The following is a 17,055-nucleotide window of genomic DNA, read 5'->3' on the forward strand; positions in this document are numbered from 1 at the left end:
GAAACCATTCTGAGCCTTGTTTGATTTAATTGTCCTGCCCCAGTCGTTTGCAGTGTCTCTCTTAAGGTCACAGTAATGCATTGGTTGTTTTTTGTTTTTTGGTTTTTTTTTCAGTGGTGAATGGAGAGTGTTTTCTGGCAACGAGCTGGGGGCCCTCTTGGGCTGGTGGCTTTTTACTTCTTGGAAAGAAAAGAACCCAGATCACAGTGCCCTCAAAGACTTATACATGTTGTCGAGCACCGTCTCCTCCAAAATCTTGCGAGCCATTGCCTTAAAGGAGGGCTTTCATTTTGAGGTAACATGTTTCCAGGACTTGCTCTTAGATTTGTTTGGCTCTGTAGAAGGTCTAAGGCACGTCTTTCTCTTTTGGGTTATCCCTTTAGGAAACACTAACTGGCTTCAAGTGGATGGGAAACCGAGCCAAACAGCTCATAGACCAGGGGAAAAATGTCTTATTTGCATTCGAAGAAGCTATCGGTAAGAAGTAATAGTAGTGACTGTAGCATTGTTTAGTATATAGAACGCAAATAAATGGGATTTGGATTGGGGTTCAGAAAATTAACAGGAGACCAAGAGTACAGCAACGCTCAGAGGGTTGAACTGTCCAACCCTAAAACTGGCTTCTCAGATTTTCTTTTAGCTAAAAAGAATATCTTATAAATAACCAAGCCATTAATGTCGTGGATGAAAACAGTGATGTTCTACACATGGTGCTTAGAGCCCAGGACCCCACATAGTTTGGGGAGTAGTGATATTCCCTCAACCGTGGTGATCTCAGATCTGATATGGTTCGCTCCTCTTCCGAAAGTGCTGGGCAGAGGTCTGTCCAGAGGAAAGGGGAGGACTTAGTTGTGGGGCTTTCCTCAAAGTGACTGTCACCTGAAAGGACAGCCCCAAGTCCAGCCAGAATGACCAAGAAATACTTGTCTTAAATTGTCAGTGTAGGTGAGGAGGAAGGGGAGCTAGGTAGAGAAACTTAAAATTCAGATGTTAGGGTGGGGGATATTTTAGCTGTTTGTTTTGTAAAAGCTATTACACTTACATAAGAAGATTCAAAGGGGGCACCTGGGTGGCTCAGTCTGTTAAGTGTCTGACTCTTGGTTTCAGCTCAGACCATGATCTCAGGGTCCTGGGATCGAGCCCCACATTGGGCTTCCTGCTCAGCGGGGAGTCTGCTTAAGATTCTTTCTCTCTGCCCCTCCCCCCCATCACTGTCTCTGGTTCTCTCCCTCTCTCAAATAAATAAATCTTAAAAAAAAAAAAAGAAAATTCATCTGTATTTCCTGCAACACAGATGCTCCCACATATCATTTAGTTAATTAATCTAAAGAAGTGTGTAATAGCTCAGCTTTTCCTTTTCCTTTTTGCTACAATTACCTTTCTATAGCTTTTTGTTAAAATTTTTTTCCTTCCATTTGTTTATCAACTTTTTATTGTACACCAATTACATAGTGACTCTGAGAGAAACAGAGGACACTGACCTTAGCCTCGAGCAGTGTGCATAGATCCCGTTCGTAACCACACGAGAGTACTGGCTAGGCGGTCAATGTGAAGGACATAACTCACAAGAACTGTTGGAATTCAGCAAAGACAGAATAAGCATTGACGAGAACAACTGGAAACCATTTTGTGTGAGCAGGAGGAGTTTGGGCTGGACATAGGGACTGAACGGTTTGTCTAGGAGGGAGACTCTCCTAGGTTATTCAAGCAGGACATCTGGAAGGCCTGCCTCGAGCTGAGGCGTTGGGCTGGATTCTTGTATGTAAAGGTGGTCAGTGAGAAGCATTCACATGTTCATACTGTAGAACCTCTCAGGCAATGGGCAAGGTGCACGGAGATAAGGTGCATGTCCAGTGTTTTAAAGGAGCCCACCCCCAAGTGTGGATGCATGACCCGTGTTTCCGCAGGATATATGTGCTGCCCGTTTGTTCTGGACAAAGACGGAGTCAGCGCCGCGGTCATCATCGCAGAGTTGGCTAGCTTTCTAGCAACCAAGAATCTGTCTTTGTCTCAGCAGCTCAAGGCCATCTATGTGGAGTAAGTTTCTATTAACTCTGTTTAATTGAAGTAATAGTTTTCAGTGTTTTAGTATGTTTTTATGTGTCAGACGCTAACATTCTTTCTAATGCTCTTTGGTTGTGGATTCTCTTCTGGAAACGAAGGAAAGGATCCCCTTTTCTTTTGATGCTTACCCGTTTAACGCTTATTATCAGTCATCACTGTGGTCATCCTCAACAAACAAGAACATCAGTTGCAGAAAGAGCTAACTGAAGAAAGTGGTCTTAAGTGTTTGATGTCAGGAAAGATGCGAGGTGTTCATGAGACATCTACTGAGTTTTTAGAACCATTAGTCAAGTCCGCCTTTATGGTGCAGAAGCAGCGAGGGGCGGTATACAGGGGAGTGGGGTGGGGAGTGGCCTCCAGGCAATGAAATGTTTACCCCCAGATACAGGCTGAAGGCCAGGTAACAGTTTGGCAATCCCTGAGGCCAATCGTTGTACATTTTTTAGGCTAAATTATTCCTTTGAAGCTAGTTATGGTTACTTGTTTCATTTAGTTTAAAACTGGCTGATACGTGTTCTGGGTACATTACGTATGAGAGTATTTGTTCCTCGTTTTGCATATTTGTATTTTTTCTGTCGAGATGTACTGACATGAGCTTCCGGTATACAACGTAATGATTCGATATTTGTATATATCACAAAGTGATCATCGCAGGAAGTCAAGTTAACATCCGCACCGCACGGAATTACACATACTTCTTCTTGTGACGAGAACTTCTAAGATCTGTACTCTTAGCCACTCGCAAATACATAGTACGATATCATTAAATAGAGTCACCATGCTGTATGTTACTTAATTATTTGTGTTTGTTTTCATAGATATGGCTACCATATTACCAAAGCTTCATATTTTATCTGCCATGATCAAGGCACCATTAAGAAATTATTTGAAAACCTCAGGAACTATGATGGGAAGAATAATTATCCAAAAACTTGTGGCAGATTTGAAATCTCTGGCATTAGGGATCTTACAACCGGCTACGATGATAGCCAACCAGATAAAAAAGCTGTAAGTGATACTGTCTTTTACCAACTAAACTCTTATGTATTTACCTTCTATTATACTTTGAATAGCTTAATTTATCTAATCATGGAATTAACTGAAGCTGATTTTAGGCATTCCGGCGTTTATTATAAATACACTATCGAAATAAATAGAAAGTTAAAAATCATGGGCTTGAACTACAAGGATCGTCACTTGTTATCTGAACCAACGTCACCGTGTTACATACAGGAAATCAGTGCTCGGAAGTTTAAGACCCGCCCACTGTCCCACAGCTAGTCGGTGATGGTTGTCGTCAAATCTGGGTCTTCTGCCTCCAGATCCGGGTTTTCCTCTGTCTGAGCACCTGCTCAGTACATCAAGAGTGACAGTCTGCCGTTGTGTTTCTGAATGAGTAGGTCTGGGGTGGGGGCCAAGAATTTGCATTTGTATCAAGTCCTGCTGATGCTGACGTTACTGGTACACCCTTCTAGAAACACTGTTTGCGTCCTAGTTTGTTTTACTCCATTCTCTGAATGTCCGGACGCTGTTAGCTGTCAAGCACGAGTTTGCATTCTTGACATCACTTGGATCCTCCACTCGAGTCCAAAGAAGGCTCAAAAATGGCAGCCGAGTATTGCAAACTAATGGCAGTGGGTCAGGAAAGGAGAGTGAGACTCTCCTCATGCATTATTAGACATTTTTGTTATTTCCCTTTTTTTTCTTTTTTTAAAATTTTCCTCTGCGCACAATATATTTTTAAAGAGAAATATTTTTGGAAGTGTCACGATGAAACATGGCAGTTCCAACCCTCACCATCTCTTTGCCATGTCGAGACAACACCCTTCCCTCTCAGGTGGTGATGCTTGGGCTTCTCAGGGGTTGACTTTATTACTTTTCTGTTGTGGAGGTAAGGGTTGAGATCTTCCGTTCACTGTTCTCCCTTCTCCCCTGTCTTCCCAAGCACTTCTGCCACAATGTGGGGTGATTTCAGAGCCTGTGCTTGGATCGTTATGACTGGTAACTGTTGTTTCCCACTTAGCTAAATAGTGTACTTTGATTCCGTTCCCCCAGATTGTGTAATTATTTTTTCTATAATTAATAGTTCTGTTCTTTCATTTCCTTGGATTTTTATGTAACAATCTCCAGTCTTCCCACATTCCTTCAGATGCCTCTCAGGGGGGGTTTCCATGTGGCCCAGTGCCATTTTGTCCATTCTGTTTTGTTTCCACTGGCCTCCCTCCCGGGCCCCTGTCCAGGCAAGGCCTGTTCCTCTCCGTGTCGGGCACACACGTGTCATCCTGGGAAGGCCCTTTGCCAGTTATGGGGTGGGTCCTTGGCTCCTGGACCCCCTGACTTCCTCTTGCTATATTTATTTTCCTAAATCACCTCCTCTAGGAGCTTCCCAAAAAAGAATGAAGAGATGAATTTTTGGAGGCACTGAAGTCTGAAAATGTCTTACTCTGTACTGATGCTTGATTTACAGTGCCATTTTGAAAGCAGTGCTCCATTATTGCTCCTGTACTGCTGCTGAGAGTCCCATCTCTCATTCCTTCAGGAAATGGCTGAGGCCTACTGTGGGCCACATAAAGGGATGTTGTCACCACACTTATTCAGTCCTGTCCTTGCTGCTTGTTTTCTCTCTACAGGAAGATTTCAGGAATTTTCTGCTAAACTTTTCTTCTAAAATGTCGGTGATATGCTTTGATATGGGGCTTTTTCAGGTTCTCCCTACTAGCAAAAGCAGCCAAATGATCACCTTCACCTTTGCTAACGGGGGCGTGGCCACCATGCGGACCAGTGGGACCGAGCCCAAGATCAAGTACTATTCAGAACTGTGTGCCCCGCCTGGAAATAGGTATGATGTGATGGTAGCACCTGCGATCCTTATTCCCCAAGGTTCCTAACCGGTTCTGTGCAAATGCTAAGTAAAACATTTTGTCTTTCCAGCAGCAGTTTTGTGATGTGAACAGCTGCTTGAAGAATGCAGGGACAGGGACGGGAGAGCTGATTTTCTACATGCTTATTTCTGTCCTGCCTTTCTTTGTAGGGGAAAATCTCATTCTGAATTTCAGTAATAGTAATATAGTTTCCTTTATCCTGTACTTTTATTTGAGACTAGCACACATGAGTTTTCCTCTTTTTCTCCCTATCTCTGATACATTAAATTAAAATCCATTGCACATGCACTGAACAGATGTCCTCGAGCCCCTGTTGTGCATAGGTCTGTGCTGGGTTCTGGGGAGGAGAAAGTGCCTTAGCAGAGGGAGTCCTTGCCACCGAAGAGCTGATGGTCTGGTAGCTTCAGGGTCGTGTTTCTGTGACCTTGGCAAAGGGTTTGAGTTCACTTGGCAGTCCCATAACATCTTAAACTTTATTTTCTTTTAAAGATTTTGTTTATTCATTTGAGAGAGAGAGTGAGAGACAGAGAGCACAAGGAAGGAGAGCAGTAGGCAGAGGGGGAAGGAGAAGCAGACTCCCCGCTGAGTGGGAAGCCAGATATGGGGCTCGATCCCAGGACCTGGAGATCGTGACCTGTGACCTAAGCCGAAGGCAGAGACTTAACCATCTGAGCCATCCAGGCACCCCACATCTTAGACTTTAACAGCTGTGGTACATGTAGTCAGCATGTATAAATGTGATACTGCACACTTATTGAACCCTCCGGTAACCAGCGCTCCTCTAATCAGAATAAAGAATCGGGAAAATGGTTTTTAAAGGTCAATTAAGTCACTACTGTCCAACAGAAATAAAATGTGAGGGGCGCCTGCTGGCTCAGTTGAGCTTCCAACTATTGGTTTTCAACTCTTGGTTTTCTGCTCTGGTCATGATCTCAGAATTCTCAGAGTCTGGCTCTGTGCTGAGCACAGAGTCCCCTGGTCCCTCTCCCTCCTCCTCCTCCTCCCCCTCCCACCACCACCTCTCTTACTTGCACCACTGTGCACGGGCTTTCTCTCTCTCTCTCTCTCATATAAATAAAAGAAAATCTTAAAAAGAATTAAGGGATATTATTTTAAAAAGAAAGAAAATGTCAACTACATAATGCGATTTGAAATTTCCTACTAGACACATTTTTTTGAAGATTCTATTTATTTGACAGAGAGAAATACAGCGAGACAGGGAACACCAGCAGGGGGAGTGGGAGAGGGAGAAGCAGGCTTCCTGCCTATGTGGGGCTTGATCCCAGGACCCCAGGATCATGGTGACCTGAGCTGAAGGCAGACGCTTAACAACTGAGCCACCAGGTGTCCCTAGACACATTTTTCAAATAGCAAAAAGAAACAGTTAAAATTAATTTAGTAATTTATTCTACTTTATTTAATATATGAAAATATTGTTTTACCATATATAATTTATATAAAATGATTAATGAGATATTTTACTTTTTTCACACTGTCTTCCAAATCCATTTAGGATTTTATACTTACCACATATCTCAATTAAAATGCTAGATCGTTTTAGAAATACTTGTTCCAGGAGCACCTGGATAGCTCAGTCATTGGGCATCTGCCTTTGGCTCAGGTTATGATCCTGGGGTCTCGGGATCGAGACCCACATTGGGCCTGCTTCTCCTTCTCCCACTCCCCCTGCTGGTGTTCTCTCTCTCGCTGTGTCTTTCTCTGTCAAATAAAGAAAAAGAATCTTTAACAATATGTAAATAAATAAATAAATACATACATACGTACATGCCTAAATACATAAATAAGATCTTTAAAAAGAGAGAGAAATACTTGAACAGCACAGGTTTGAACTGTGTGGGTCCACTTATACACGGATTTTCTTTTTGATAAATACAGTATAATACTACAAATGTATATTCCTTTCCTTATTATTTTCTTAATAACATTTTCTTTAGTTTATTGTAAGAATACATTGTATGATACATGTAAGAAACATAATACATGTCAACTGACTTTTTTTTTTTTTTAAGATTTTATTTACTTGACGGAGATCACAAGTAGGCCCAGAGGCAGGCAGAGAGAAAGGGGGAAGCAGGCTCCCTGCTGAGCAGAGATCCCGATGCGGGGCTCGGTCCCAGGACCCTGAAATCATGACCTGAGCTGAAAGCAAAGGCTTTAACCCACTGAGCCACCCAGGCGCCTCTCAACTGATTTTTTTAAAAAGATTTTATTTATTTGTCAGAGAGAGAGAGAGAGGGAGAAACAGAGCCAAGCAGGGGGACCTGCAGGCAGAGGGAGAAGCAGTTTCCCCATGGAGCAAGGAGCCAAATAGGGGACTCCATCCCAGGACCCTGGGATCATGACCTGAGCTGTAGGCATATGCTTAAACAACAGAGCCACCCAGGCATCCTGTCAATTAACTATTTATGTTACATGAAAAGCAGGGGTTTTGGTCAACAGAAGGCTATTAATAGCTGACTTTTTGGGGAGTCAAGTTATACATGGATGTTTGACTGCATGGGGGGGATGTCATTAACTCCCTAACTCCCATGCTATTGAAGTGTCAAATGTATAACCATTTCATAAAATTTACAGTTGAAAAAGGAGATTTTGATACCTAAGTTGTTCAAACATACTCAAATTTTTCAATAACTGAATTAAATGTCAGGGTTTTTAATTTGCATTTCCACTGATTAGACTTACTGATGTTAACAGTTCAGTTCCTGGGTCGCACTAGCCACATTTCCAGCCCTCAGTACTGCAGTGGGGAGGATGGGTCTGAACAGTTGTTAGGACATTTACACATCAAAGCTTTGCTCATTGAAGGGTTGCTGTGGTCTTGGGAAGCAAATTTGCAGTCTTTGGAAATAAATGGGGAAGAAGTTTTAGCAGATTAAATATAGCAAATTTGGGGCACTTGGGTGGCTAAGTGGGTTAAAGCCTCTGCCTTCGGCTCAGGTCATGATCCCAGAGTCCTGGGATCGAGCCCCGAGTCGGGCTCTCTGCTCAGCGGGAGCCTGCTTCTCCCTCTCTCTCCCTGCCCCTCTGCCTACTTGTGATCTCTGTCAAATAAATAAATAAAATCTTTTTTTAAAAAATTAAAAATAAAATAAAATAAAATAAAATAAAATAAAATAAAATAAATGTAGCAAATTTGAGAGGCAGGAACAGAATTGTGAGCCTTACATTTGGTTAAGCCCGTGCCTTCGGCTCCGGTCATGATCCCAGGGGCCTGGGATCGAGTTCCGCATCAGGCTCCTTGCTCAACAGGGAGCCTGCTTCTCCCTGTGCCTCTGCCTGCCACTCTGCCTGCTTGTGCTCTCTCTAACTTTCTCTCTCTGACAAATAAATAAATAAATAAATAAATAAATAAATAAATAAATAAATAAATAAATCTTTAACAAGAAAAAAGAATTGTGAGCCTTAGACTTTCCTTGGGCAGGAAGAAAGGATTGCTGATAGCAAAGAAAGAAATACTAAAATGAAACAAAACTATGAAACATGGACACAGGAACTCAGAATGTTCCTCACTTTATCATCCACATCCACATGGGCCCTGAACCTTCTTCTAAATAAGAGCTCCAGTCCAACCGTCAAAGTCATGGTTATGGCTTTTAAATACCACAGCACCCAAGTATATCTAAGAAGCCATAGACTGTGTCCTATATTTTGTTACCAAGTCCCATTCAAAACCTTTTTGTGGGGGTGACTGTGTGGCTCAGTTGTTAAGCAGCTGCCTTTGGCTCAGGTCATGATCCTAGGGTTTGGGGATCGAGTCCCACATCGGGCTCCCTGCTTGGCCGGAAGCCTGCTTCTCCCTCTCCTATTCCCCCAGTTTGTGTTCCCTCTCTCTTTGTGTCTCTCTCTGTCAAATAAATAAAATCTTTAAAAACAAACAAGCAAGCAAAAAAATCTTTTTGTGCTGCCAGGACAAAAACTCAGCTGGTAAGCCTCTTGGAGAAACACATAAAATAGCTCATTTTCTAAGCATTCTGGATAACCAAGATTTTAGTGTAATATTTGCCGGTGTCAGTGTTCCTGTGTGTGTTACATGTGAAGCTGTTTGCTGCTCTTGAGCATGCATGGGGTTTCCCGTAGACATTGCTTTGTAACTCTCCTTCTCATTGTTTTCATATTCCTATGCCTCTTTCTTTTGGAAACAAAGGAACAATAGTCCAACTTAAAGATCCATTTTCTCTCTGTATTTGGCCCTTCCTTGTCATTACTTTGTGAAAATATAATAATTCAGAAACTGTATAATAATAATACTATTTAATACTGTAGAGTATTATTTAGTATTAAATAAATTGTATTAATAATACAATACTGTATTTTACAGTTTTCAGATGGTGTATTAGGTGGCTTTAACTTCAAATATTAGTTTACAAATTCCTGAAAATGTTTTGAAAAATTGTCCTTTTATTATATTCAGCGAAATGCTGTTTCAGTTTATAATAGGGCCACTGGGCACTCGGCCAGTCACCGATATGCTTCGGGTCACCAGCGTACCCGACACAAAGCAGCAGTAAAGCCACAGCTGTGCTTCCTGGTTTTCTGATCACTTTAATAACTTTAATATTCTTAGTATATTTTATATTCTAGAGAATGGGAAATCCTTTCCAAATTTAATTCCTGCTTTTACAGAATCTTTTTTTGTTCCGTAGATGTCTTTTGTCCAACTTTGTATTTTAAGAAAATGTCAATGAATACCCACATCCCTTTCACTTAGACCAAAGGTTGGCAGACTTCTTCTGGAAAGAGCCAGATAGTAAACGTTTGTGAGTTTGTGAGCCCTATGGTCGCACTCCTCCCCTCTGCTGTTGCTCAAAAGCAAAAAGAAGCCATATACATAATGGAATAGGTATGACTGTATTCCAATAAATCTTTATTTACACAATTTATTTACAAAAATGGGCTGTCAACAGGTCGCCAGACAGAGCTAGCCTGCTTTAACCTAGACTCAGCCATTGTTAACATTTTGCAATATCTGCTGTCTCTCACTGTGTATTGTATGAGCTGGTTTGGTGGGGGGGTTTGTTTGTTTGTTTTCCTTTCTTTGAGCCATCAGAAAATAAGTTGCAAACCTCAATACACACACAATTCCCAAGAACAAGGACACTCTGTACTGTCTCAGGGTTTAGATACCAATCATATCAGGCAAGGTTCTAACAGAAACAAAACCAGTAGGAGATAAATACATTTTATATATTTGTATTTGTATATTCACTGGTGAGTTTAATTTTAGACATATTGTTAGGAAAAAAAAAAAAACACCAGTAAGGATTGGTTATGTGCCTTCCTGAGGAAGGTTGTTATCTTCAAAACACATTTATGGAAAAGGAAATAATGACCTATGTGATTCATATGTATTTATGAAACCTAATTACTTTCTATGTCACCTGTGGGGGTAAAAATAATTTTAAGGATAGCTACATTTATTGGGTTTTCGGGCCAGGTTGTGTGCTAATTGCTTTATATAATTTATCTCAATCTACACAACACCTCTCTTGAGAAAATAAAGTCTTTATCCCAATTTTACAGATGAGACATCTGGGCCTTGGAGAGGCGAAGCCACTCGCTGGAGGGCATACGGCTGGTGGTAGAGCCAGAATTAATGCCTACAATAAAATGGGTTGTTTCAGCTGTACTGAGGAGCGATGGCGATATAAAAATGATCTTAACTCATCCCAAGAATTTCGATTTCCATTAAAATAAAATTGCCTCTATTGAAGACAGCCGATTATGAAGTCATACCAGTTTGAGCTGAAGGATTTTTTTTTTTTAATTCAGCTTTTTGGTTTCAAGTACTTACAGTAAACACCCAGCACTAGTAACCCCACACTAACGTGAACGGCTGGCAACCTGTCTAATCACAAATCCGTTTTATTATTTCCTAGCTTCAGTTGTTGGCATTTATTTTATTTTTTTAAAAAGATTTTATTTATTTATTTGACAGAGAGAGAGAGATCACAAGTAGACAGAGAGGCAAGGCAGAGAGAGGGGGGGAAGCAGGCTCCCCGCTGAGCAGAGAGCCTGATGCAGGGCTCGATCCCAGGACCCTGAGATCATGACCCGAGCCGAAGGCAGATGCTTAACCCACTGAGCCACCCAGGCGCCCCAGTTGTTTGCACCTAAATGAATGTTTTCTGTATGCTTGAAAATTTCATTCCTTACAGGGATATAGTTCCCTAGATTTTTGTTCACAACTTTGGTTGTGACCCTTTTGTTCTAGAGGTAGAATAGAAAAGATTAAAAGGGGGGAAGGATTCTGAGTTCCTGATGTGTGATCAGCAGGCCCACTAGGAGGCTCCCATTCTCTGTACCTTCTAGGACGGCCTTGCAGACCCGCTGCTGCTTCACTTCCAGGAGTTTGAAGGCAAATGGGATGAGGAGCGTTCCTATCCTGGGAGCGTGGGAACAGACATGTCATTTGTAAAAGTTTAACAGGATCAAATGACAGCTGAGGTCATAAAAGTTTTCTTTGCACAATTAAGTACAGACGTTGCAGAGGACGCTAGAGCAAAAAACTCTGTTTCTTAAAAATTCTTATTTGTTTATCCTAGAGGCCTTGGGAAAACCTTGGGGAAAAGAATAGGTATTGTCTCATGGGAGTTTTTTTTATTTTTTTGTCCAACTCAACAGATGCATTCCCATGCTTCAGACACCGGGGTTCTGTTTACCCTTAAGAGGGTAGTTTTAATGTTGCTTGACCAATGTGGGGAGAACTTCAAATATGCTTTGGAATAATGCCCTGATCTGGAATTTCCCCCTTATTTTCCAGTGATCCTGACCAGCTGAAGAAGGAACTAAATGAATTAGTCAGTGCTATTGAAGAACATTTTTTCCAGCCACAAAAGTACAATCTGCAACCAAAAGCAGAGTGAAATATTTCAGCCTTGGGCATAGTTAGAATTCGCTCAGCAGTGTTTTTGAGAACCAAATGACTTAAACAATTGCTACAAGTATTTATATATTTTTAATAGCCCTACATTCCTCATTGTTCTATTTTTGACCTTTAAGATGCATCAAGAAAAGACGGCCAGATGTAGCAAACCGAATTCCTATTGAATGATGGAGTCTAGAATTTTCTGAATTCAAAAATGAAGATTTTAAAAATAGCCAACTTTTTAAAATATACTGTAATTAATATGCCTTAATTAGAATAAATAACCAGTGCATCTACTCTGTAATGCCAGAAAGCCTATACAATTTCTAAATTCTGGGCTGTCCATATTATAGGATAACCACTTTTTAGGTATATGTATTTTTACATCTCTGTCAGTTGCTTATAAGGTAAAATATAGAAAGTAAATGTCGTGTTCATGTGTAGGGATCCTAAAGTGGAGGAATTTACAAGAACCTATAAGTTGGAGCAAAAGATACTTCACAAAGATGTATTTTTTTGACCTAAAACTTTTTGGTTCTAATACTACATCATTATACATTGTATATGTGCTAGGAAAAAACAGCCTAACCATCTTTGTTCTGTGTATTAACATTCATCTCTTCAAAACTTGAATTTTGAAACTGCAAAGTGCTTTACTGTATAGTTGTTTGCTTTGGTTTATGTTCATGTAATTTTTGGTACTGAGGCAGCAAAGACTATAAGCACTATTTACCTGATTTGGGTTTTTTGCCTTGTTCATATGTGATTAAAATCTAAAACCATTAGATTGCTTTTTCCAGGTTTGTATAACATGTGCCTTCTCCCCTCCTCATAACCGGTGGCCTTAAAACCATCCACAGTGACTCCCTTTGAGTACCCATGAGTCAGGACCACACTGTTCTTTGTATACTTCATGTATTTTATGTGGTTTTTCTATTTTTCAAGCAAATGATTGCCTGTTATTGTGATTAAACAATTATAGTTTTAGAACAATGAAAAATTACAATCTGATGGGCAAACATCTTTCTAAAGTCAGGGAGAAAAATGTTTTTATGTCTGAGGGATACATAGTTTGTGCCCTTTCAGAGAACTCCTTTTTTAAAGATTTTATTTATTTTTGGGGCACCTGGGTGGCTAAGTTGTTAAGCGTCTGCCTTCAGCTCAGGTCATATGATCCCAGGACCCTGGGATTGAGCCCCACATCAGGCTCCTTGCTCAGTGGGGAGCCTGCTTCCCCCTCTGTTTGTGCTCTCTCTCTCTCTGCCAAATAAATAAAATCTTAAGAAAAAAGATTTTATTTATTTGAGAGAGAGCAAGAGTGAGCACAAGCATGGGCAAGCAGGCAGAGGGAAAAGCAGGCTCCCCGCTAAACAGGGAGCCCAGACACGGGACTCGATCCCAGACGCCCCCCACCTTCAAAGAACTCTGAAATCTACAATATTCGATATAGTTTGTCAGCTGCTTCATTGGAGAAGCTGTGTGTATTTTTGTTTTATAATGTTTTCTAGTCTCAAACTATACTCTAGAAATAAGCAATGTCAGATCTGTATCCTCTCCGCAGATTTGGGAGCATATAAACTATATCCCAGTTTGTTACTGGAAATACAAAAGTGGTGGAGACCCACCCGGCTGTGGTGATGCTCACAGGCTAACTGGAGGGCTAGTGAGTAACTGGATGCTCACAAGTTCCCTAACAGAGTTATTTGCCAAGTACTGAGCATTCAGAAGTATGAGACAGGGATCCGTTCTGCAGAGAAGGCTTCACGGAAGAGAGCTGAACGACGGCTTTGCATTTGGGGATGAGCCATTCATAGGAGCAGGTGATTCAGTTGGTGACCTGGAGAAGATCCCCAACTCTGTTTCTCACTTGTACTTCTAAGAAGGAACACATCGTGTACACTCAATGAATAGTCCGTGAGTTTTTGTGTTTTTATGGGATGGCAGGCTGCATAACGTGTAGTGCATAAAGCTTGCACCGTAAGACCCCTGGGATCTAATCATGGTCTTCTATGAGCTATCTTTGTGACCTTGGTGAAGTCGCTTACCCTCTCGAAGTCTAAATTTTGTTATTCTTGTAAAAGACTCCTTTTTTTTTTTTAGAATAGTTCTAGGGTCCCAGCAAAAATGAGAGGAAGGTATAGAAATATCCTAGATCCTCCCTGCTCACCACCACCACCGAGGTAGCCTCTCCCATGATCAACAACCCCACTGGAGTGGTACCTTTGTTATAACTAATGAAGTGACATGGACAATTTGTCACCCAGGCTGCAGAGACAAAAGATCATTGCTGCTGGCGGGGGGGGGGGGGGGGGGGGGGGCGTGGGGGCAGGGTGGGGAGCGGTGAATAGGGGGAGCACAGAGGGTTTTTAGGAAAGTGGAAATACTCTATAGGATACTATAATGGAGAATACATGTCATTATATGTTTGCCCAAGTCCATAGAATGGACAACACCAAGAAGAACCCCTCATGTCGACCATGGACTTTGGGTGATAATTGTGTCCGTTTTTAAACAGAAAGGTTTTGCTAAATGATCTCGAGGTCATTTCATTCCTCAAGTCTTCAACTTATGTGGAAAATACGTAAAGGACAACAGCAACGATAAATCATTGGCAGTTCTCTTTGGCAGAATGTGTAACTCGTCCTCTCACAAAGATCTAACATTGGAGATGGGGGGCGGGGAATGCTTGGTACCGAAGACGGGGTAGGCAGCCTGGTGTTCATACCCCGCCTGGCCTTGCAGCCTTAGGGGTGTGAGCTGGAAACCCTGAAACCCGGGACAAGCAAGGCTGAACGCCATGGCTGGCAGCGCTGGGAAATGTTTTGTAGGAGACAAAGGGGAAGATCAGGATGGAGCACCATCCCAGCCACGCTCTCTGTCTCTAAAAGCTACACGTGCCAGGAGAAGGTGGTCCTATGTGAGTGGAGAGGTGGCGCCGTCTTCTCTTGTATCCCTGAAAGAAGAGATCCCGTTGAGTGTAAGAGACTGCCTTGCAGGAGGAGAAGCCGAGCCAACCTTTTTTTCTTTTTCTTTTCTTTTTTCTCTTTTTGTGGTCTATGAAATAACAGCTGTTACTCTTTAAGGAAAAATGGTAGTGCCTTTTGTTTATCTCATCAGTGTACCTTAATCATCATGCTATCATGGGAAAGTATTGTCATTTCATGACGCTGGAAACTCTTGGCTTTAAAAATAACTGCTTGGGGCCACCTGGCTGGCTCCCTCAGAAGAACAGGTGAGTCTTGATCCCAACGTCATGGGTTCAAGCCCCACATTGGGTGTAGAGAGTACTAAAAAAAAAAAAAAATAGTAATAAATGAACTTAAAAAATAAACAAAAATAAATGCTTTAAGTGATGGAATGAACGTGTATATCCTACTTTGGAGGGATTTTGAAAGGACGACATGTAACTCATATTTATAATTTCTACGTTTTCAGAGACCAAATCCTATTTTGTCTTTCATTCATGCGTTCACTCATATGTTCCCTGAGTGATTTGTACATTCATTCGTATGTTCACTGAGTCCTGTTGGAATCCTGCTACGAGCCAGCCACTCTCCAGATACTCGGACTAACCCGCCGCCCCGCTCTCAGCCTAGCGGGGGGAATACACTCGCGCAGCTCACGGAGGTTCAGCGTGGTCCTGCCATCACGGACAGCCCCAACTGTGGGCAAGCACATGTTGTTCCAACCGTGATGCCCCCTTTCGGACTCTCCTTTCTCGAGACGACCAAATTCAAATCCTTAACATTTTTGTTCAAAACACTTTGACTCTGGGAGGCTCTTCGCTGGTCATTTCCCTGCATCCTCCCCTCGTTCCATCCTCACTCCAAGCGGAGTTGTGTAGAGCAGTGACTGAAAGCAAGATGTCACACTCCAAGGCAGGGGAGAGGACGTGGAAGATACCATCACTCCCCTCGGCTCCTCCGTGAAGGCTAAGTGCAGTCAGTCCTGGGGTTCACTGGAGGAGAAAGGCAGCTGTCTGGAGAGGTGAGAGCCTCTGGCTGACCGTCCAAGCACGTGGCCACCAGGTTGGAGAGCAGTGTTGGGGGGCCAGGTGTCTTCCTTCCTGGCTCCCCTCTGTCAGTCCTTGAAAATACACAAGGAAGAACAGAGCTCTTTCTCTGTCTCTTCCCACTCGGGTCCAGTTAAAGTGGCTTCAGTGTTAAAGCCCCGATGTGGGGGGCACCTGGGTGGCTCAGTGGGTTGAGCCTCTGCCTTCAGCTCAGGTCATGATCTCAGGGTCCTGGGATCGAGTCCCACATCAGCCTCTCTGCTCCGCAGGGAGCCTGCTTCCTCCTCTCTCTCTCTCTGCTTGCCTCTCTGTCCACTTGTGATCTCTCTCTGTCAAATAAATAAAATCTTAAAAAAAAAAAAAAAAAAGCCCCGATGTGGTACAGAAGGCAGCTGGGCGCACAGACCCAAGAGCCCTTTCCGGGTCTAAATAGCTCTTGAACCATTTCAAATAGTGCCCGCGAAACTGCCAGCAGGAAGTCTGGGCTGCAGTTCAGAGATGATGAGCCTGATTGTGTCCTCAAAATACCTTGTTCGGAATTATTTCATTGTAACCCCCCCCCCCAAAAAAAAAAAACTATTTTAAAGGGCACCTGGGTGGCTCAGTAAGTTAAGCATCTGCCTGCCTTTTGCTCAGGTCATGATCCCAGGGTCCTGGGATCCAGTCCCACCTGGGGGTCCCCGCTCAGCATAAAGTCTGCTTCTCCCTCTGCCTCCGCTGCTCCCCCTGCTTGTGCTTGTTCTTTCTCTGTCAAGTAAACAAAATCTTTAAAAAACAAAAAACTATTTTAAGGAGAGTGAAATACAGCTCATCTCTCTGATAAATGATCCTATCACGGAGTGAAATGAACGTAGGGATGCTTGGGTGGCTCAGTCAGTTAAGCATCTGCCTTTGGCTCAGGTCATGATCCCAGGATTGTGGGATCAAACCCTATATCTGGCTCCCTGCTTGGTGGGAAGCCTGCCTCTCCCTCTCCCACTCCTCCTGCTTGTGTTCCCTCTCTCAGGTGTCTGTGTCAAATGAATAAATAAAAAATCTTTTAAAAAGAAAAAGAAAGAAATGAATGTAAACTTCAGGTGGAAGCTAATTCAGCTGGTTTCCTTTTTTTTTTTTTTCCTTCCAAACCCTAAGGTGGTTCATTCCCTAGGATGTAATCATGTATTCAGTGCATTCTGGAAGATTCTCTCTGCTCACAGCTGTAATTGTCCTAA

At 42.4% G+C, this 17,055-nt stretch overlaps 1 protein-coding gene across 1 annotated transcript in view; it reads left to right on the forward strand.

Moving 5' to 3' along the window:
- The window catches only part of PGM2 (phosphoglucomutase 2), a 34,930-nt gene extending 22,463 nt beyond the window's left edge, over nucleotides 1-12,467 (forward strand). Inside the window, exons 9-14 of the mRNA XM_047719090.1 lie at nucleotides 115-295; nucleotides 384-477; nucleotides 1,908-2,037; nucleotides 2,883-3,072; nucleotides 4,770-4,903; nucleotides 11,728-12,467. Coding sequence (XP_047575046.1) covers nucleotides 115-295; nucleotides 384-477; nucleotides 1,908-2,037; nucleotides 2,883-3,072; nucleotides 4,770-4,903; nucleotides 11,728-11,830 — 832 coding nt within the window. The 3' untranslated portion in view covers nucleotides 11,831-12,467. The remainder of the gene's footprint in view (nucleotides 1-114; nucleotides 296-383; nucleotides 478-1,907; nucleotides 2,038-2,882; nucleotides 3,073-4,769; nucleotides 4,904-11,727) is intronic.
- The last annotated feature ends 4,588 nt before the right edge of the window (nucleotides 12,468-17,055 follow it).

The sequence above is a fragment of the Lutra lutra genome, chromosome 2 (assembly GCF_902655055.1).
Source record: "Lutra lutra chromosome 2, mLutLut1.2, whole genome shotgun sequence".
Lineage (NCBI taxonomy): Eukaryota > Metazoa > Chordata > Mammalia > Carnivora > Mustelidae > Lutra > Lutra lutra.